This window comes from Pteronotus mesoamericanus, unplaced genomic scaffold (genome assembly GCF_021234165.1).
Source record: "Pteronotus mesoamericanus isolate MK-2021 breed Mesoamerican mustached bat unplaced genomic scaffold, CSHL_Meso_final contig_25, whole genome shotgun sequence".
Taxonomy (NCBI): domain Eukaryota; kingdom Metazoa; phylum Chordata; class Mammalia; order Chiroptera; family Mormoopidae; genus Pteronotus; species Pteronotus mesoamericanus.
Window position 1 is genome coordinate 36,740,910 of NW_026555105.1, and position 21,709 is coordinate 36,762,618.

A 21,709-nucleotide genomic window follows, 5' to 3' on the forward strand; every position below is an offset into this window, starting at 1 on the left:
TTAAGATTTTTAGAAATCAAAATGTTTATTAACATAATTTTAAACTAAAGTCAAAGGTAATCTTCTGTGGTGATGATTTTAAGTGCAAGTGAGATGCTGGCTTTCACATTCATATCCTTCATTCAGAGAAAAAGCAGATCAGTTGTTCTTGAACAAGTCAATGCAGCTCTGCAAGAGGGTGACATTATTCTGGAAGAAAAACAAGTCAAAGTAGACCAATGAATCTCTCCTTAAGAGCCCATGACTTCCTATATATCTGTAAAAACTAAACTCAAACCCACCAACCTGGCTTTTCATGATACACGAAGTCAGCCAAACTAGGTTGGTGCTTTTCTTCATTAAATCACAACTGAATCACAACCTACACTCCTTCTCACCCCAATTTTGTTGACGAGTTTGTCTCCCTCAGAAAATCTGGGGCTGATCACAGCTCAAGAGCTACTGGTTGCTGCTTCAGCATCTCCACTCTCCCCAGCCCCAAGTTTGCTCCTAATGCCGTCATGTCAACTCTCCTTACTGTGAATTAACCTAACTACTACATTAAAAAGTTGTTTTTGGAAGATGAAGGCCTTGGGAGGACTATAAAAAGTTACTAGAATTAGTTATGGGTGAGACTTAAAATGAGATAAATGGTAGGACCTTTGCACAAACTGCCTTATGAAGTTCTCACTTTAAAGGAATTCAGGAAACTTAGAATACAAACAAAATTATTTATGTATAAATACTACTTTTAAAAGTCCAATTTAAAAGAACTTGGACCTAAGAGACAAGTGAATAAACACATCTATGTTGTAGTTATGGTAAAGGAATTCAAAACACACTAATGTTCTAAGTCTTCTTGCTTGAACCAATACTGACAGCCAGTGACAGTTCCCTCCTCCAAGGGCTCCCTGCTGATCCAAGGGCTGACCCAGTTGCCTTGGACCAGACAGTACTCTCAGAGCAGCCCAATCTCGCCTGCGCCCAGGAACCACCGAAAAAGCCATCCCCAAAAGTTCTAAATGAATTAGTCTGGTCATCAGGAAGTCTTAAAAACTCCCTAGTAGATTCTAATGTGCACCCAGTATTGAGAACCAATGTTCTCCAACTTTTCTGGGCATAATTAAGCTAGGCATCAAATACATAAAAGGAAGTGTTCTTCCTTTCTAAACCAAAAAGAGTATCAGAGGACATTTAGCAAAACTAGAGGACAATTTATTTTTAAAAATGTTTTCCATGAAAACTCCAGGTAAGGGCTGTAAGGGTATGATAGATGTGTTCACAAATTAGAACAGGTTCTTCAAAGTGTGCTCCACAGGACTTTGAGGAGGTAGGGTAGCTGCCATCAAGAATGCCTTCTCAAAAGCAGTACTTCACTAAGACCTTATGAGTTTTTGTTCTGCTGAATACTCTCTTAACTAGTGGCTCCCATCTACACTACAAGGGATTAAAACCACACAGCAACCCCCACCTGCCTAATGGACATTGAGATAACGAAATGGGAAAAAACTTTTTAAGAAAAGCCAAAAAAGTTGTTGGCTTAATTTGAATACTTACCCTAGCATGCTTTATTTCCAGTTCAGACATTTCAATTAGATTCTTTCTAAATGCTGCCACTCTCTTTCGTTTGAAATTGTTGAGTTCTAGAAAAGAGAAAGTTTACCAAAAAGAGATGAACAATTTTTGTCTTTAACTTCCAAATATCAGTTACAAATAAATGATTTCCAAAGCTTTGAAGCATCACCATATTTTTATACCCAACACTTTTGGTGTATTATGCTTTATTTCAAGAAAGGTAAACACACACACAAATTTGTGCAGTGTATACAGAAGGTGCCATGACTAATTGAATGTGTCAAAAGAGGTTTGTGAAGTTTCTTGGTACTACTGACATTTTGGCCAAATAATTCTTTGCTGTGGGGCTGTCTTATGCATTGGAAGATGTTTAGGAGCAGTTCTGGCCTCTACCCACTAGAAGCCAATAGTGGGAGATAGCCAACACACTCGCTGTGTCTTTTAAGTTATGGAAAAAATGTAATGGATATTTTGGCTAACCCAATAACAGATAATGGGGAGGTGGTAAGCCAACATACTTCAACCAATGGATTTTTCAGATTTTTTTTTTTTAACTTTGAAAGCCCTCCCTAGCTCAAGCTGGTCCTCCAGGCTACTTAGGAGCAAACTTATCCTTCTCTATCATGTCTATACAGCATTGTCCAACAGAAATAATAATGCAAGCAGCCACATTAAAAGTGAAAACTCACACAAAAATCTTTAGTGATGTGTTAATGGCCATACCTTGGACATACTAGGTTGAATGGGTCTACCCACATGTCAAGATAAGTTCTACTCCGTCCTCTAAGGTCTGCACACAGGATCAGGACTCTACACTAACCAAAACGTCTCCCCACATCATTGTTTTACTATGCTCATTCAACTGACTTTAATCAATTCAGCCACAAATTTTACAAAGAACTGGGACCAAAGACAAGACAAACTGGTTAAGACCCATTATTCTCTGAATTGTCTGGAATATTGTACTTTGAAATATTGTACAACCAGACTTACAATTTGAATAAAGAGGATAAAAATCTAACACAGGGACAAACCTCAGGCAATGAGGACAGGCCTAAAGTGGCATTATTTTAAAACATTTGTTTTTCTTTAATCCTCTCTAAAACTCTCAGAGCCTCTAAACTCTGGCCCATACAATAATCTGTAACTTCAGCTCAGCAGTTCTTGAAATTTTTATTACTGATTTTAAAGAAAGGGAGGGAGGGGGAAAAAGAAACATTGATCTGTTGTTCCACTTGTTTATGCATTCACTGTTTGATTACTGTACGTGCCGATTGAGGACTGAACCCACAATCTTGGTATATCGAGATGATGCTCTCACCAACTGATCTACTCAGCCAGCCAGGGCTAACCTCAGTTTTGAAGCAGGTCTTTTCCTTATAAATTTAAATTAGCTGCTTAAGGGGGGGCAGGCAAGAATTTATTTAAGACTAGGACAGCAAGAAGGTTCCTTTGAAAAAGATCCAAAACATAGCCATGTGAGCATGTCTGCATGCCACCTACAAAGCTTTGGTACAGAGAGCTCTGATCCTTACAGTTAAGGCACTGTAATCCTGAATAGGTAAGAGCCAACATGAAGGAGTAAAATTCTACTGTTCACAGATATTATCAGGACATTTCTAGATACGCCTCGATTTTGCAACTATAGGGGGAAAACGTTTTGGAAAGTGTTAATGTAAGATCGGGATTCCTCATGGGAACCTGAGCTCTGAGGGAATGGGGAAATGTTTTGAGAGTGAATTGAGTAAAGACTCACTATAATTATGTTTGTCCTGAAAAACAAATTCTTTACTTTTTGCTCTGGCATGGTCTATAGTCTCTAAGAACTACAGGGCAAAGAGATCCCTTAAGGAAATGACTACATATTACACTCATGTTCAATGGAAATGGTGCACCGTCACCTCCCAAAGCTAAGCTATACTAAAAAGGAATGGGAGAAATAAAAAACTCTGTGGATATGTGCTGGAATTCAGTCATCATCGCAGATTCATGATTCCTGAGAGGGAAGAGAGAAGCATAGTTTATGTACACACACCCCTATATTTCCTTGCTGTCAGCAGAAGGGTCCAGAAGCAGACTCGCCAGGGGCAATGAGCATATTTAGCACTCCATCTTGTTACTATTCCTTAACTGAAAAGAACCTGGGCTCCTACAAAAAATGGCAGTTTCTAGGGCCAGAAGAGAAAAGCTGTAAGATTAGCCTAGAACATGAAACTGCTCAAAAGAATGGGAGGGTACGTCACAAGGACATGTCAGCTTAAAGGTACTCCTCACTGAACAATCTGAACAATTTGAGCACCAAAATAAGTTAGTACAATAAATTTTAAAACTATTTTCAAAAATGGGAACCCATGACTCTAATAAAGTAAAGTAAAGTAAAGTAAAGAAAAAGGGAAGGCTTGTGTTTAAAGGATGTCAAGTGCTAATCTGGAAAGGGAATGCTAGAACTGGGGGAAGGGGAAAATCGCCTTCCTACAACCACCAGAGTAAAGGTTGGCTCAGGCAAGAACCATCAACATAGGCTACATTTTGGGGAAAAGTCTGATGAACAGGATATATGCATGGTCTTAAACAGTCTTCCCATGAAGTGCTAATTAATGGCACAGGAAAAAAAAAATTAACTACATAGTGGAGAAATCCAACAATACTTAACCAGGTAATCAAAGTTAACGCCACAAACTTTGAGGAACATTCTATTTGTAAATAAAGATTAGTCTTCAAGAGGGCAAAATGTCATTAAAAAAAAAAAAGAGGCTGAGAAGGGTTCTTCCCAAATTAAAAGAGACTTAAGAGCTATGATAACTAAATGAAATCCTAGGCTAGAGGGCATTACTAAAACAAAGTAAGAATATAGATAGTGTTATAGAGTATCAAAGTTTACTGAAGTCAGTAATAGTACTATAGAAATGTAGTTTTTTGGGGGGGAAAAGCCATAATATATAAAACTTAATCTTAACCTCAAATGGTTATAATAAAAACCAACATTTTTATAAAAACATACACAGGGGCGCACATGTCGCAAGTGACAAAGCAAAAAGAATTTTTTTTGCTGTGGACAGATATAGACCCCAAGAAAAGAAGTATGGTGTTCTTTGCACTATTTGTGAAACTTCTCTCTATAAGGTTGAAATACTTTACAAATAAAAAGCAAAAAGTAAAGAGTGGCCCTGATCAACCTTCTTTTGCAGATTCAGAAAGTTGTTCAAATTTCTGGCAGCATTCCTGCTGGTGTGCCTCAGCCAACTTGACATCTTTGCTTTTTAACCGGGCCTTATCCAATGCTTTGTTTGAGTTCTCATAGTCAATGAGGGCTTTGGTACGTCTGTATAAGAGATCCTGAGAAGAAAAATAACAGATACAACTTGGTAGTTAAAATATCCTAAGTACTATGGTGCCAGTGCACTAACTGAAATGTTAGACAGCAAGAATCTAATCTACTTCTATGATCCCCACTCCGTTATTAGGTTTTTAAATCTCAACATTAGGCTGGGAACAACTATTATTCGCCCCCCCCCAAAAAGTGCATTACCGAGCACTTTTTTTTCACATGAAAAAATAAAAAGCCAACAATGAAAACTTAAAAGATTTCTTTTTCTAGGAAAGTAATTTTCAGAAAATTAACCACTGTGTATTACAACATGTGCAGTTACTGCAGGGAGAGTCAAATGATGGGAATAGAATGCAAGTGGGCAATGAGGTAGTAAGAACCTCTTTATAACCCTACCCAGAAAACCCTGCCTCTGGGGGTAGGGTCTACCCTGAGGATCTTACAGCAAAGTAGACGTTACCTTAGTATCTAAAATCAAAAGTGAGAATGCATGTATGACAGATAGATACATAAGGTTCGAGTATGCCCACTTTTGTGTATAGACAAAAAAATTTATCAGCACTTAAATCCATTATAAAGATAGTCAACAAAAGTGTTAAGAAAAAATCCAAAGATGAAGGAAACATACCAAAAGACAAATTAACTAAAGTAAAACCAAAATATAGAAAAAATAATGAATTTCTACATCCTGATGGCACCTTCCTGTTACATATTTTCCCTAATTTTATGTTGCCTGATTCAGCATATTTCACATAAAAATAACTTAAACGTTTGTCAGGACTGTGTAGATAGTGAACAATGCATGTTTCATTCCAAAAGGTTGTTCTGCTGGCCACTTAGTCTTGTGTTTGATAAGCAACACTTTATGACTCAACGGCTGCAGTGACAACTGCAACTCAATAAAAATTCACAAGTCTCAAAATCTTTTCTGCCACAGAAATAGCCCTTTTGGCAAGTCTTCACTTATGTCCCGCATCCAGTAACTCATAACCCCCAAAACTATTATCTGTCTATTCAGCACCACCCCAATTGCTCCCAAGCAATAAAACTAAGGATACAATGCCAAAAAAAGGGGCATATGAATGGGGAAAGATTTCAATACAAAATGGAACTGAAAGACATGATACAAAGAATCATGTGCATGTGCCCACAGAACAGAATTTAAGAGCTAAAAGGCTAATTTCCTGTAAACGCCGATTTATAGAAGACGCAGAAGAATTTCCTGACCAATGAATAATCCATCCATGAACTTACTGCTTGGGACAAGCACCCTCAGAGCAATAAACTTACTGCTTGACCTCCAGCTGGACTTCCCACTCTTTGTACCTTCCTTGCCCATAAATACAACCAGCCCCATGCCCTCACCGGACTCAAGCGTAGTATTTGCTACAGGATGTGTTTTCCAAACTGCAATTCCTTTGCTATCCCTCAATAAACTGAGTTTCTAGAAACTCAAGCTTGCTCAGTTTACATCTCTATTTAAGTCTACATCACTTACACAAACCCTGAAAAATTCCTACCTTCCTTCATTTTTATCAGAAAGAATACATCTCTAACATCAGACCTCTTACAGGATCATGGCAGGGCAGACTTAAAGAACTTACCTTAGCAGCCTCTATGTTGAGCATGTAATATCGAAGGAGCTCTGTCACCTTTAAATCTTCATCTGAGGAGACTCGACTCTCTATTTTCTATTAAAATAAAATAAATAAAGGTCACTATCACCTAGGCAGAAATCTCCAGATTATAAAATACATAATGAAGACCAACACAAAAATTCTTACCCTAAGTTTTTCAAATAGTTCAGCAACCTTTAATAGGTACCTGAAATATATACATGATTTTAGTCCAAGGTCTCGAGTCATGTATGACATGTGATCTTATCAATACTCCAAGACATGAATGGATAAATTGAGGAGCCCTAGCCAATGGTGCTTTAGAATTAGTTTATCAAAGTAGCACTTTTATCATAGTTGACCCAATCTAGTGATTATAAAATTGGGCACATTTATAATGCCACAGCCATTGGTATCAGCCTCTCCTGGTGGCCCTTCAGCCATTCGGCCATGCAGAACTTGTGTCCCCAGTTCTTATCCAGTGCCAAAGCTACGTTAACCAAGATCAGGTTTTAGTGAACCACTACCATGTGTGTCCCAAAGCCATAAGTATATACTACTTCATCTTGGTTCTGTCATTACCTGACTTCCACCTTCAAATCAGAAATACTGCCTTCTATTATCCCAAGCCTAGGTGTTACATAGGATACTGTCTCACAACAAAAATGGCCAAGATAAAGAAACTGAAAAATCCAAATTAAAAAGAAGCTCAAGATCAGATTGGGGTCATTACATTATTATCCTTATGACCACTTTAATCAAATCTCTTCAAGTCAATCCAGGCTACTGTCAGGTTAAAATGGCAAGCACCATGATGCCAGGGGACACACACGGCAAATTTCAAAGAAAACTCTAAAATTTAAATAATCAAAAAGAAATGGAGACATGTAATAAAATCTTGACAGAAATAAAGGCTTTAACAAAATATCGATGTTTGGTAAGGAAATGCCCTTTCAGTCCTATACAAAGAGTCTCTGTGTTCAGAGAGAGGGATTTGATTTGCTAGAGACTATCTATCTTTGATAAGCTTGTGCTCAAGAACAGAACTGAAACTATGTAGTCGTCACTCTTTATACTTTCAATCATACAGCCTGGCAGCTTTCTACTAGAGAATTAAGGGGAAAGCTTTTCCAACAGAAACTTACTTTTTGATGACTGTGGGCTCTTCTAAAGCCAGGCTATGCAGGCAGGCTGCAGTGTGGATATAGTCATCTGCAACATCTGCAGAAACAAGAACAGTTCTTTTTATATGAACAGACATGGCACATTAGCAAAATACATGGCTAGTAGGTGAACAGCATTTACTTTTATGAGATCTGGTCATTTTGTCAGCTTTTGCACATGAATCCTTGATCCTATTATAATAGTTAATGAGGAAATTCTTCTCTTGCTCAAAGAAGTCATCTACCTCCTAAAAGGAAAGGAAAAATAAAACTTAAGAAGCAAAACTTTTAAGAATATATTTATTTTATATCGGAAGAAACATTAAAAAAAATAAGCTCAAGTATAAGTTTAATCTCTGCAAACTAGAGAACTACGAATTGATAAGATACCACTTCATTCATACACAAGACTAGCAAAAGTCAAGTGTTGGCAGGAAATGTCAACAACCATTCTAAAGAGCCAGTTAGCAATGCCCTGTAATACTCTAGTATCCTAATATCCAGCATTTCTGCTAGAGCAATAGTATTGCCTAGCGTACTGCTTGCTACCTAACATCTGGTGTGTATGTAGAAAAGTAATGAATTCAGAGGCTTCTAGACTGACAGGCAATACTGGACTCTGGTGGGCACTAGCCTGGGATTCCAACACCCTACAATGTGTGGGTACAGGACAGTGCCACACATCTCAAACTGTGCCATGAGATCATCAAAGAGCTCCCAAATTTCTGACAATGATCCCTGTATTCAGCACCTATACTCTGGGATCCTTATTCAAAGCCCAAGTGACAAAGTTAGACACCAAATAGTAGCTATTACAGTAACACAGTTAAAAAGAAGGTGAGGGGACTGAGGAATGAAGAAATAAATCACACCTATGTAGTTACTAAGAGACTTGCATATTAATTTGATTTTCTATAACAGCATTGTCCAGTAGAAATATGTAAGCCTCCTGTGCCATTAATTTTTTCTAGGAGCCTCATTTTAAAAGCAGGCAAAATTACTTTAAAAATAAATGTTTATATGAAACAAAAGTATCAGTGAGATCCTAAACTCAAACATGCAAATAAAATAAAAATTTGCTGCCTAACTGCACCAGATAATTACATGTCAAGTGCTCCATTGTCGTATGCCTGGGGCTACCAAAATCAACAGTATAGTTCTGGAGAATGGCATGGAATACTATTTTTGTAGCTAATTGAAAAAATAGTAATTTAACTTCTCTACAGAAAGGAAGATAAAGACTTAAGTGTGGAAAGGTTCTTATCCCCTCTCCAGGGAGACAATGGGGTATTTTGGGAAGGTAAGTGACAATTTAACAAGTAGATGAAAATAGCCAGAATTTGGAAAAAAATACATTTCTGAGAAGTTAATTTGTTTCCCAAATCTTTTTCGAAGAAATAAAAGGTCACCTATCCACAGGAAGTCAGGAATTTTCTTCAACAGCTAAAAGCCACTTACCTTCACTCCAGAAAAAAGGACTTCATCAGCACTTTTCACCACACTTTTGAAAAAACCACCAAACATCTCTTTGGTATTTTTCCGCCTAACACTAAGCTGAAGAAAGAGAATTCCAAAAGAAGAGTTTACAGTACATATATTTTTCTAGATTCTTTTAAAGAAGTCCTGAATACATTCCAAGTAACACTGTTTACTAGTACAGGCACATACAAAGATTGAAGACAAATTCCATCTTAACCACCAGACCTAAAATATTGAATGAACAGATAAATCTACATACATGCCAGATTTCTCAAAGTGTGACTTAAGAGGTATTTTGAAAACTGGGCACCAAGTCTTAATGGCTTTTAAATCCTTGTAAAATTATCATTTTGTTCTGTGTTGCTTATTAAACTTCACTGGTTAGAAGACAGGAAATTTCTAAGTCAGGGCTTGTCTCATGCATATTAACAGAAAACTAAAAAAAGTATACAAGTCTTTTGTCAATAGAAACATAGCCAAGACCTGACTGGTGTGGCTCAGTAGGCTGAGGGTCCTTCCCACGGACTGAAAGGTTGCTGGTTCTATTCCAAGTTGGGGCACGTGCCTAAGCTGCAAGGCCAAGTCCCCAGCTTGGTGCATGTGAGAGGCAAACAACCAACGTTTCTTTCCCCTCCTCCCTCCAAAAAAAAAAAAAAAAGGTAGTCAAGAAGAGAAATGTGGATCAATTTAAGTTTCTTCTAATAATCCTAAACTTAATTGAGAGAGAAAACTAGTCTTTAGAAGGGGAAAAAAAAGGTCAAAATCTTTAAGCAGCCTTTTAAAAAATGTCCTACATAACTGATCTACTGGAAAGAAGAAACGGCATCTACAAAAGTTTCTTTCCACTGTGTTGGTAAGAAAGTTAGAACTTTAAAAGTTAATTTTGCAGAAAATACATAAAGTATATTTTTTAAGTATAATCTTGTACATTTATTAGATCATGAAAATGGAATTTTAAAAATGTCTTACATCCTGATCATATTCCAGGAATACATGAAAGTTGCGATCTTTTTTGAGAACAGGATGAGAAGAGAGCCGCTGAAGAAAGACTTCATGGGAGGATACAGTCTTCTTAAAGACAGCAAGATATTCACTAAAAGAGAAGCATTTATTTGGCACCACTCAACTAGCAACCACTACTGCCCCCAATTATCACGGTTTTCTCCTCATGCCACTAAGTAAAATACCTGAACGTGACCTAAACATTTTGGTGTTACTTTACATCGAATTAAGTAATAAGGTAGCTGCTATTTTGGAATCGGTGGAATGAGCAAATGAAGGGGGAAAGTGGGATTTTAAGTGGGATGATGGATCAAGTTTGCAAAGCCTGAAACCTACATGCAAATACTGCTGGTATTTAGCAGCCAAGAGAAGAATGGTTTCTTTAAAACAAAAATCCTTTATTTCTGCAGCCATATACACACAGCACTGAGTCTAATAAAGCCCAGGATTATCAGAAATTATAACATATCCAAGGACAGATAAAGAGAGTAAATTTCATTTTGGCGCTTCAGCATAAAGCTGATGAATACTCTACTGAGAACCACCCCTAAGAACTCCCTAAACTCCCATCCTTTAAAAGCCCTCAAGACCAAGGACCCAGCAGCACCCTCTCTTCCAGGAGTCCATCTCCTAAATTCAAAGGGTTCCCACCAGACTTGCAACCAGGGGAGCAATGAACAAGGGCGGCAGCAGCCCATCCCAGGCTAACTCCCTGAGCTTATCTCTAAGGCTCCCCTTTCTCTGACTTTTCAGTGAGCCAAGGGCAGCCAGTTTTGGCTCATTTCTTTCCTACATTTCTAGAGAGCCAAAGCAGCTCCACCTAGACTCTCCCCTGTAGTTTCTCCTAAGCCCTTCCTTGTTTCAATAAATGTACTCTCAAAATCACACACAAACACACAAAAATTATAAAGTGGGCTTATTTCAATCTAGACATAAAAGATCACCCTAAACTTCCCAATAGATACTTGACTCTTGTGTTCAGTGCTTTTAGCCTCAAGGATGGTCATGACAGTCATTCAAGTGACTAATTCAGGACCTGGAGCTATATGAGCCCTGGCCCTAGATAATAATATGGGCTTGGGGCAGAGCATTAAAGACAACTGCTGAAATGAGCACCTGAATTCCAATAAACTGATGGTAGAAGAGGGGAGGAAGCCAAGATGATGTTTGAGGATGGTTTCAAAAGAAAATTTAATGCAAACCTCCAACTATGATACAGAATAAAAAAAACATTTTTATGAGAATTAAATTACAGCCAAAGTAAAATAAACTTTCCTGCAGACCTGGGCTTCTTCCAAACCCTCAATATGGTTATTAGTCAGAATGCTGCTTTGTAACAAAATTCACTGTAATCTAGTTCAACTAAGTTTCCAATAATCAAACTTCAGGAAAGAAAGCATTGTACATTATCGGCAGCTTGAAGAATTATTTACATATACCAAAGGTTTACTTCATTATGCCAGACCAGCGTTCCATAACAAGTATGGTCTACATAGGGGAAACTACCTGTCTATCACTGTTAGTGGCCCCCAGGAAGTCAAGGTCAAAAATTCAAGACTATGCCCTACACTCTGCAAAATGTACTTTCAGAAGAGAGAACTAGTAACTAACTACTATACTTAAAAAATAATAATAATTAGTTGTCAGGCTCTTATTTCTGTACATTATTACCTCTTTTCTTTTCAAATGATAAAGTCTCATCTGAAAGATCCACTTACGCTTCCAGCTCTTGCTTCATCTTGGCAAATTCTTCTTTGGTCATAGACCCTTCACCCTCCCCCAGTTTCTGCATCTTCTCTCGAGGGCCATCGAAGTCAGGCTTTGTAGGAGCAGGTGGAATCTGCAGCAGAGGCAGGTAACTCGTGAGCATTTTTGTCCCAGCACTGATATTCTAGTTGGGGCCTATGGCAGCCAGCCCTGTGGTCAACCTCTGTTTTTCTCTTAACCTTATTCCTTTTTGCCATTTAAAACTGTCCTCCCGACAGTTTGGCACTCGCTTATTCAGTTTATCTATTTTGGACAATTGGTAGGGTATAATAGTGTTTATCTTGCTTCAACTTCATTACACTTTATTTATTACAATCAGTACTAAAATAAAGCCAATGAAGAATCATCAAGATTATAGTCTCTAGATTTCAAAAGGAATTTTTAATTCCAAAGGATAATTAAAAGATTCTATTATTTAGTGAAGATAACATTCTTAAACATAAGTTTCAGTACTAATTTTGTTTATTTGGCCAGATTCTTCAGTCGCCTGACAAGACAAACCATACTTAATTCGGCTTTAAAATCACTAAGTCTCTTCCTGCAGCCATGCATTAACTCTCAAGAGCTGAACACAAAGAGAGCTGCCTCCTTTACTCCCTGAGCAGACTACAACACTTTTGAGAAATATAAGATGGTATGTTTTAATTCATTCATAGCTATAACACTATTCTCATATATTTTTAACAGTAATGGTTAACACATACTCTAGCTGGCAGAAGAAAACAAGACTTTTGAAAATCCATTATGAAATATATGTAAAAGTCTCTTTAAACAAATGAACATCAAGGCTGAAGAAACTGGCTTCAGTAATTATTTCTATTTCCCAAATATACTTACAATAAGCCCAGCATAGTCTGCAGTTTCAGAAAGTGTGTCATGTAGCCATACAAAGTCTTCATGTTGCCTTGTAACAGAAAACTCTGGGCTCTGAAACGTGGGCAGTGTGGTCTGTAAAGAAAAGAGAAATTTACTGGTAACTACCACTTTTAGATAAAAGTGGTTTGAGTTGCCTAGGCTGCACTATAGGAAAATTCTGCATAATAAAACCTCACAATGAGATCTAGTAAAGAACAAAAAGCAGCAACACAAGATCTCCCACCACTATGAAGTCAAAGCCAAGATTCAACATGGTTTTTAAGGACTTCCTTTCACAAAATTCCCTTTTCAGGCCAACGCAGGTAGATTTAATTATGTAATCTTCACACTGCCTTTTTGAGTAACTGAGGTGTATGCAAATCAAGCCACTAAGGTATTAAGAGAGGGAAAAAAAATCACGTGGGAGAGAACCTACTGATACTTGCTTTATTTAAATAAGTGCCTGTTCCCTCACCTGTAAAGCAGGGATGACAATAAAAAAAAAAAAATCATAGGTTATTATAAAAAGATAACTAAATCTAAATAAAACCCCTTAAGACATTGCCTGGAATAAGACAAGCATTCAATACATTTTCAACTAACATAAAAGGAGAAAGGAGGCTGAATGTGTTCCTGAAAGGACTGATTCTGAGAAATTAAACTTTTTCTACATTTTCCGGATTGGCATATCGCTTTTGTCAAATTAAAAATGTGGAAATAGAAAAAGTCTTTTGAATCACAAGAAATATGCTGTGCAAAGACCAAGAACTTAGTAAGTGTGGGAAAAGCAAGCACTTCCCACACATGCAAATTAAAAACAAAGGTGGAAGATTTTAGCCTTGTAGGTAGATGGCTCTGCCTCCCATCACTTTGCCTGATCTGCTTCCTCATAGAGGACAGTACAAGCCACATTTAACATCAGCAATGTCCTAAGGTTCTAAAATAGTGGAAAATGTTGCATCATAAGCACTTACTTAGAGACTCACTACAAGATGAGGGAGGTGCTCATTTAGCAGTGGTGCTACACTACAAACAAATGGAAACTCTTTCAGTTCAGGAAATCTCATATTATTGTCACTGTAAATAATAAGGATGCAACCCAGCTTTGTTTTCATTTGGAAGTCAATCTGTCGCACTTACCTTGGTGTGTACTGTAAACTTGACCTTATCTCTCTCACTGAGTGCATCAGGTATGTCTATCTGAAGCGAGGGATCAACATTCAGGTCCACAGATACAGATCTCAGCTGAAATATATTTTTCGGTTCTTAGTTTCAAATTCATTTCAGTCCTAAAAAGTATCTTTCCAAAAATGGGAGCTAGTAATTATAAAACAGTCTACAGAAGATCATTTAGAACAAAGTCAGTTGAGATAAATCTAAATTTATTTGAAAAAGTGGGGAAACTTGCTCTTAAATGCATGGATGGGCCCAAGGTATTCCTGTGATCTAAAGAAAGCAACTATGATTCTTATAGTATGTGCATTAGTACATTAAACCAAATACTTGGAAGAACTGTTAGACAGGATGAAATCTTGAACTTCTTAGCTAAATGCCCCAACTACAAAGAACATTCAAGAGATATTAACCAGCCCTGGCTGGTATAGCTCAGTGGATTGAGCACTGGATTGCGAAGCAAAGGGATCCGGCGAGATCCCTGGAGGGGGATGCTCCAGAGGCAACCACACATTGATGTATCTCTTTCAATCTTCCCCCCCTCTAAAAATAAATAAAATCTTTTAAAAAAATAAAATAATAATAATAATAATAATAATAATAAAAAAAAGAGGCATTAACCAGACCCTACATATATCTGAAAGAAGAAACTAGGAAAATAGAACAGTCATGTGGCATGGGATCCTAGGTCAAAAAACAAAAATCAGGCTAAAGAGTGGACCCATTTATATTCAGGGACTGTCTGAGAGTAGAAATCTAGACAGAAAAAGATAAACTGTAAAAAAACTAACAAAGGCCCTAATTAGCAGAATCCCGCTGTGGTTACATATAAAGGGACAAGTATGAGCACTGCCCTGGTAGCAAAAGAAACAGATTTTTTAAGTTAGAAATTCAGAGAAAAATAATATCCAACTTCCCATTTGCCAGTTTAAAAAGAATTTTGGGAAGAACTGGGTTGTTAGGAAAAGGTGGTTAAAATGATTTTCACACCAAATTTCAAGTATGATAAATTCTTTAATTCTTAAAGCAGACAAGCTAATTGTTAATATGAAGGCCTGACACAAACAGGGCATGAAACTGCATGAATTAAGCATCTCATATCCCCCCCGCCCCCCCCACTCCCAACTGTAAGCTAGCACTAAAGTTGTTCTAATACTCTAGATTATTGTAGGGAGAATGCCAAGACAAGACTGGAATCAACAGGATGAAAACAGAGAATACCGAGGTTATTTCCCCCTAAATTTCATTTTGGATTCTTTTCTTTAAAATAAAAACTTCAAGACCAAGGACCGATACACTTAACTGAAATCAGAAAAAACTGTTTCAATCAGGTAAAAAAAAGAGTAAATATATCCACTAAAAATGCATGAATTGCTTCCCTCCTCTCTCTGTATCTTAGAAACTGTCAATACCTCCCCTTTCCCCTTAGCACTAAGAAAAAATTTAAATTGCAAGAACCAGAGTTAGTCCAGTAACAATGGCTTTCTTCTAAGAAACAAGCTTCAGGTTGTTACCAGAGTTTGATTTTAACACCAGGTATTAGTAAGATCACAATATAGTTAAGTTCCTCACATCTCAACCTAAATCCTTCTCCAAAATAAGTTCTTGATGACTCCTATGAAATATTTGCTTATTTGGCTTAATTTTCGTATGTCCATTTATGAACTCTCTACAAATATAAGCCTCAAGGTCAAGGATACTTCACTTTGTCATAACTGTGACTCTAGCTCTGACATACTTCTGAAAAAAGCTTCCTTCCTTCCGATAACTTACCACTGGGCAAACACAAAGTTCAAAAAGACCTCAAAATATACACTAAAATTTGACTGCAGAGACTACTAAACACCCCACCTACCTTGTGTTTGTATCTGTCAGAGTCAGACCAGGAACAAAGTGGGCAGGTGTAAAGGGAGTGACAAACACTGGTAGAAAGATGGGACTGGTTTAGGTGCATTTCCCTGAGCTTGGCAACAACTGACAAGTTTTGTGAGATTTCATTTCCTAAAGAGGCCACAAATCCTGGTTTCTAGCCATCTCTCAATTTCTGAACACGCTGACAATCCCATTTAGCTCATTATAAGCCGAACTGTCTCAATGAGCCTGAGCTCCACACAGGCTAGCTTCAGAACCAAGGGAAATGTAATCTAGTAAATGAGGTTTATTTATAAGCACCACAGTCATAGCTACAATAAACTTTACCAGCTGCTTTTTGTCCCACTGAACAATTATCTTCTCATTTCAACTCCTTTCCCATACCCCTAATCATATAGAGGTAATAGCCTAAACTATTTACTATATTTCTCGCCACCAGAGAAATATTGTTTTTGGTATTATAATTTTTTTTGTTATGAGTTTGATGAGAACACATTTAACCTATAATATAGCACATAACCCTCCAAAAAATGAAGCAGATATATCACCGAAGTAAAAAGTTGTTAAATTAAAACTTTTAAGTCAGCACAGCATTTTTACTCCGGAAGCATCATGTGATTAAATGCTCAGCAATCCTTCTTCAGCTTAGTCAACAAAACCAACACGCCACAGTCTCACGCCACAGTACTTGCTAAATAAATCACCAGGATGTAGGGTACAAGACTGGGTTGTATCCCTCCATATTCTTTTCCCCATTCACCCACTTCTATCCCCTACCCTAAATAAGCAATCAGAGTACTACTGCTGAGCACTGCTGGCCAACACCAAGTCTCTGACTTGGGCTATAGATGTCAAAATGCCAAGAATGGCTGTTTAAATCAGTGGTGAAGGTCAGGCTTCAGAACAAAGTCAGGTTAATTTTTCAATTTCTCAGTTCCCTTAGGTCACTTGTGAGAATCACACTTAAAACACGTATTCTCAAACAATGGAATGCAAGTTTTAAAACTAACTTTATTTTGTAGATTTCCACAGAAACCAATGTATCACATACCCAAAGTTTTAGATGGAGTTTCACCCCCAAAGTAGTTTCCTACCAGATTAATCCTTACAGAAAGGATCAGAATGATCTTGTGACAAGGGAGGAGAAAGGATAAGTACTGCTTCATTTAGAAAGCAATTTTTAACTGTTTTAAGAACTCTAAATGCTTGGTAAAAGAATATGAAAAGGAGAAAAACTGACTTAAGAATTCCTGTGTATTTCCTCACCCATTCATTCATCAGCCTCCCAGCTGGAGTACATGACACTGGCTAAAGGACAATTCTGCAGGGCTCTGAGCTAAGGACCACTTTTGGTCCAAATCTCACTTATGACTTACTTTGATACAAGACTTAACACTATCTGCAAAACTCCTCTCTTCAGAAGGTTTAATGGCCCACACATGGCACAGGGCACCTATGTGACTGGACAACATAAAAGGCTAGATTCTGAAATTCGGAATCTACAACGAAGAACAGAGAAGATACATACAGAAGATACAGTAATTGTTGTTATGGTGACTACAGACTCCAGTTTACACTCGTGCCATACAACCAAAATAACAAGACACAATGGAAAAGAAACCACTGCCACAGTAACTGATGTGCTAGAATGAGAGCCAGTTGAATAGCCATTAAAAAAAATTTTTTTTATCCTCCTGAGGACATTTTTTTCCATTGCTTATTTATGGAGAGAGAGGAAGGGAGTGAAACATTGATGTGAGACAGAAGCATCGATTGGTTGCCTCCCATACATGCCTGGGCTAGGAATTGAACCCCCCAAACTTTTGGTTACAGGATGATGCTCCAACCAAGCCACACTGCCAGGGCTGCCATTTAAAATTTAACCAGTTCTGTATACAATATAAGAAGCTGAATATGCCTGCCCCTCTATATCTCCATCTCAATTTGAACATTGCAAGAAATCTACAACAGATATATAAAACTACTTGTACTGGGCTGGCCAAAATGTCCAATTCAGTTTTTTTCCTAACATAAAGGACACATTTTTCATTTTCATCAATAACTTTATTGATTTGGATATTTTGAGTATGTCGGCCATCTCCCACTATTGGCTTCTATTGGGTAGAGGCCAGGGGTGCTGCTAAACATCTTCCAATGCATAAGACAGCCCCACAACAAAGAATTATTTGGCCAAAATGTCATAGTATCAAGAAACTTTGCACACCGCTTTTGACATGTTTGATCAGTCACAGCACCATCTCCATACACTGCACAAATCTTTCTTTTTTGCGTTTCAGTTGCATTTTTACCTTTCCTGAAGTCAAAAATGTGTATTTCTTTCCATCTTCAACATTAAAATGGCTGCACAAAAATTCACCAATTTTGATAAGTTTTTAAAAAATGCATCCTGATATGATAGCTATCTATCAAAATGCAATCTAACAAAATTGTTTCAAATGAAGTTAAAGACAACTAAGTACTACTAGAGCTTTATATGGAAAAAATGTAACACACTTTTTGGTCAATGCAATATGTGTATGTATATAAGTGTTTTTCTGGTTTCCATTTCCAAAGCAGAAGCAATGTACTTTTTGGCTAGCACATGTTACATCAGTGTCTCTTCCCTTCAAACTGCTTAAGGATTTTGTTTTGTTATCCTTCATCTCACTGCATGAGGAATTAAGACCCCCACTAGGACAGAATCAATAAATCATCCATGAATGGTCTGTCAGTATGAAACTGAAACAGAGGCAAGAAGCTTGCCTCCTGGATCACATTTTTGCTCTAATCAAAGGAAACAGGAAACACCATATTTCAGCTAGAAAGCTAAATATGCCTTGCCTAGTCCAATATTCATTAGTGAGGAAATAAATCCAAGAATGTTCTGCTTGCAGACACACAAGACTCACATGATACATACTTATGAAACAACATATTACTTTGTTATTGTTTCAACTCACAGGAAGAAATGCTCTGTAAGAAAGTCTTAAAAAAAATTCAAATACCATATTTGTCCCCAAATTATGATTCAAGTCCTGGTACTCAAATTATTTGTTACTGTTTTCTTCCACTCTGAAGGTAACCTGTTTATCTATTCTATCCCAGCTTTTCCTTATGGCAGTGGTACATGAAAATAATTGAATTGACTATAAGCAATGAATTCTGCTTTTACCACTATTTGTCTGTTATCTCCTGCCTCCCCTTCACCCATAATTGAGGCTCTCCCCTTCCTAATAATTCAGGTCTGCCAGTATATCATAGTCTTCAAGGATAACAGAACAAAAGTCTTCTAGGAGATCTGTTACAAAGTTATGAAAGTTGGTCATAAAATTTAAAAAACTAGATAAAGGGCCACAGCGAGTGATCAGATTTCCACCACTCATCTTGGTGGGATGGAACCCAAAGGGACCCATCCCTGCAGACACCAACCATTCTTACCGGTAGTCCACCAACACACAAGCTGTCCACAGTAGAACACCACAGACTGCAGGGCATTTGGAGGCTACTTAGACCCCAGTTCCTAGAACAGGAACCAAGGCTTGGAAGAAGGTCAGTGCAGCGTACTCAGCGAATGGATAAACTCAATCATCATTTCACAAGACTGCAGAGCCCACGAACTAGTAAAATCTCAACAAGAAACCACAAAGATTAAGTTGAATTATTGGCTTAAAGAATTTTCATTTCAAGAAATCCATCTAATTACTAGATACATGGATTATTTTCAAAGGAGTTCACAAAATGAAAAGAGCTGAACTATATGATTTCTAAGGATCTCCTAGCACAGAAATTCTACTGGGAATCAACACTGCACTGCCACAGAGGAAGCACCTCCACAAATGAAAAACTAATTTTTTCCATTGGAAGTCAAAGCCCTTCACCCACTACGTAACCCTATTCAAGGCTTCCTCCCCGAAATTGCTTGATGTATCAAGTCCACTGCCCTCTGCTACGATACAAACCTGGCATGTTACACATTCACTGCCTGACCTTACAATCAAACAAAGATGAATAGAAGTAGGTTCAATTAAAAAACAAAAAATTATCTTCACCACCACCATGAGAGAACTGTCTGAGCTTAAGCTTGTATCATAAATGATTGTGACACAAATGGCAACATGAAAAGAAGGCTGCTTGCTTCCTGGTGACATTTCTTCTACTTTGAGTCAGAGGTACCACACATTTCCCAGATCATTTAGCTGTAAATATTCTAATACCTCATTTCATCATTCATCAGCAGCTTTGTACTACTCTTCAAGAAAGACAAAGGCCCAAGAAGTTAGATTTTGCATTTGTACTCACCATTAACACTGACTAGAATCAAGATTAGGGGCCTGCTCCTCAAAAACAAGTTAACTATAAACTCTTCAAGCAGAAAACACATGCCACAGTTTAATATAAGCAGCTATTCTGAGAAAATTACACTTTTCTCTCCAGACCACATAGCAATACCTGAAAAAGTTACACTAAATTTGTAAAAGGGAAGGGGGAAGGGAGCCCAGCCAAGGACCCAATATCTGAACTGGAGGTTCAGTTCCTCCTCTGAGCCTCTAACTGCAACTTGCACTCCTCCCTTGGTATTTATAGCTTGCCTTTGGGGTATGAAACAGTTGATGAATTTCATGTCCCTCTCTTTTTTAGAAGGGCTATCTCTTAAGAATAACTCAATGGCCAATCAGAAAACAAATAGGTGTTGGAGTTGAAGAGCTTTTCCAGGAAAGCTAGATCACAGAGAAACTTTCAATTTATACTTGTAAAAAGAAGTTTACCACATTCACACGAGACAAGATGTTCTCCTGCAGCCATCTTCCTTCATTGCTTCAAAAAAAGGCAGAATTACAATACTCTGAAACTTTCCTGAAAATAACTGGGTTCCTTAAAAGGTCAGTTCCCTAAATTCTACCTAATTCTACGGCATGCACCTTTCACCAATAGCTATTTGAAAGGTATTAACCTATAGAGAACTATTCTTGCCTAATTTCCTCAAGCCACCAGGCCCTGATAATAAAGAGCAAAATGTTTTAAAAAGCACTATTTTAAACTAAGCTCTACACTGCAGCACGTTTGTCAGTGAACTTCAATTCTAGCCCACAATGTACTGAGTGCGGTAGCATCAGAGCCTCAGGTTTCCATGATCCAAAGTGGGCACTAAATTCCAACAGAGTAAATGCACAGCAGCCTCTCTGTAACCTGAAATTGCCCAGAACTGCTGAAGAAAGGAAACCACCTTTTACCTTCTTTTGATAAGGTTCCTCCATGTTGGGGGAGGGGTAGCTAATTCCCCCAAAGACAGTCAACAATGCTTGTTTTATAAAGTGTAATTTTTTTTAATAACTTATTATAGATCTGAATATCCTCTGTAACACAACCTGGACCCCCTCATATCACACCATTTTAGAAAAGGAAGTTTAAACCAGTGATCCCTAACTAAGGAACATTTAACAATGACTGCATATATTTTTGACCGTCACTACTGGAGGGCAGGGAGCTACTGTCACCCAGTAGAGGCCAGGTATACTGCTAAGCACTCTACAATGCACAGTACAATTTCCCACAACAAAAAATGAGCAAGTCCAAAATGTCAACAGTGCCCAGGCTGAAAAACCCTGGTTTAAGCTAAAGCTCTACATTCGATTTTAGTCAGTTATCAAGTCTCAACACCGAATGAGAATTTAGATCTCAGGATCTAGAAAATTCCCAGGTAGCCTTCCTTGGCCATTTCTTCCTACACACACACACACACACACACACACACACACACACACACACGCTCTTTGAACACTGTGTACAAGTTACTGATGTAGAACTAAGGCTTGGGCAGCTCTGATAAGTCCTACTTTCAGAGTTCAGAAAAGAGTAACAAAATCAAGCCATTAAATGCAAAAACATCAGTCCACAAAAAT

At 37.8% G+C, this 21,709-nt stretch overlaps 1 protein-coding gene and 1 non-coding gene across 2 annotated transcripts in view; both read right to left on the reverse strand.

The window, feature by feature from the left end:
• The window catches only part of SNX5 (sorting nexin 5), a 25,343-nt gene continuing 3,634 nt past the window's right edge, over window positions 1–21,709 (reverse strand). Inside the window, exons 3-14 of the mRNA XM_054574096.1 lie at window positions 13,905–14,009; window positions 12,747–12,857; window positions 11,861–11,982; window positions 10,110–10,233; window positions 9,120–9,215; window positions 7,804–7,909; window positions 7,644–7,719; window positions 6,667–6,706; window positions 6,487–6,573; window positions 4,731–4,890; window positions 1,537–1,622; window positions 1–189 (exon numbers count right to left, since the gene is read on the reverse strand). Coding sequence (XP_054430071.1) covers window positions 139–189; window positions 1,537–1,622; window positions 4,731–4,890; window positions 6,487–6,573; window positions 6,667–6,706; window positions 7,644–7,719; window positions 7,804–7,909; window positions 9,120–9,215; window positions 10,110–10,233; window positions 11,861–11,982; window positions 12,747–12,857; window positions 13,905–14,009 — 1,164 coding nt within the window. The 3' untranslated portion in view covers window positions 1–138. The remainder of the gene's footprint in view (window positions 190–1,536; window positions 1,623–4,730; window positions 4,891–6,486; window positions 6,574–6,666; window positions 6,707–7,643; window positions 7,720–7,803; window positions 7,910–9,119; window positions 9,216–10,109; window positions 10,234–11,860; window positions 11,983–12,746; window positions 12,858–13,904; window positions 14,010–21,709) is intronic.
• Window positions 19,170–19,406, reverse strand: LOC129070993 (small nucleolar RNA SNORD17). Its single transcript, XR_008529163.1, has one exon. It is a non-coding gene; the product is annotated as a small nucleolar RNA SNORD17 (small nucleolar RNA).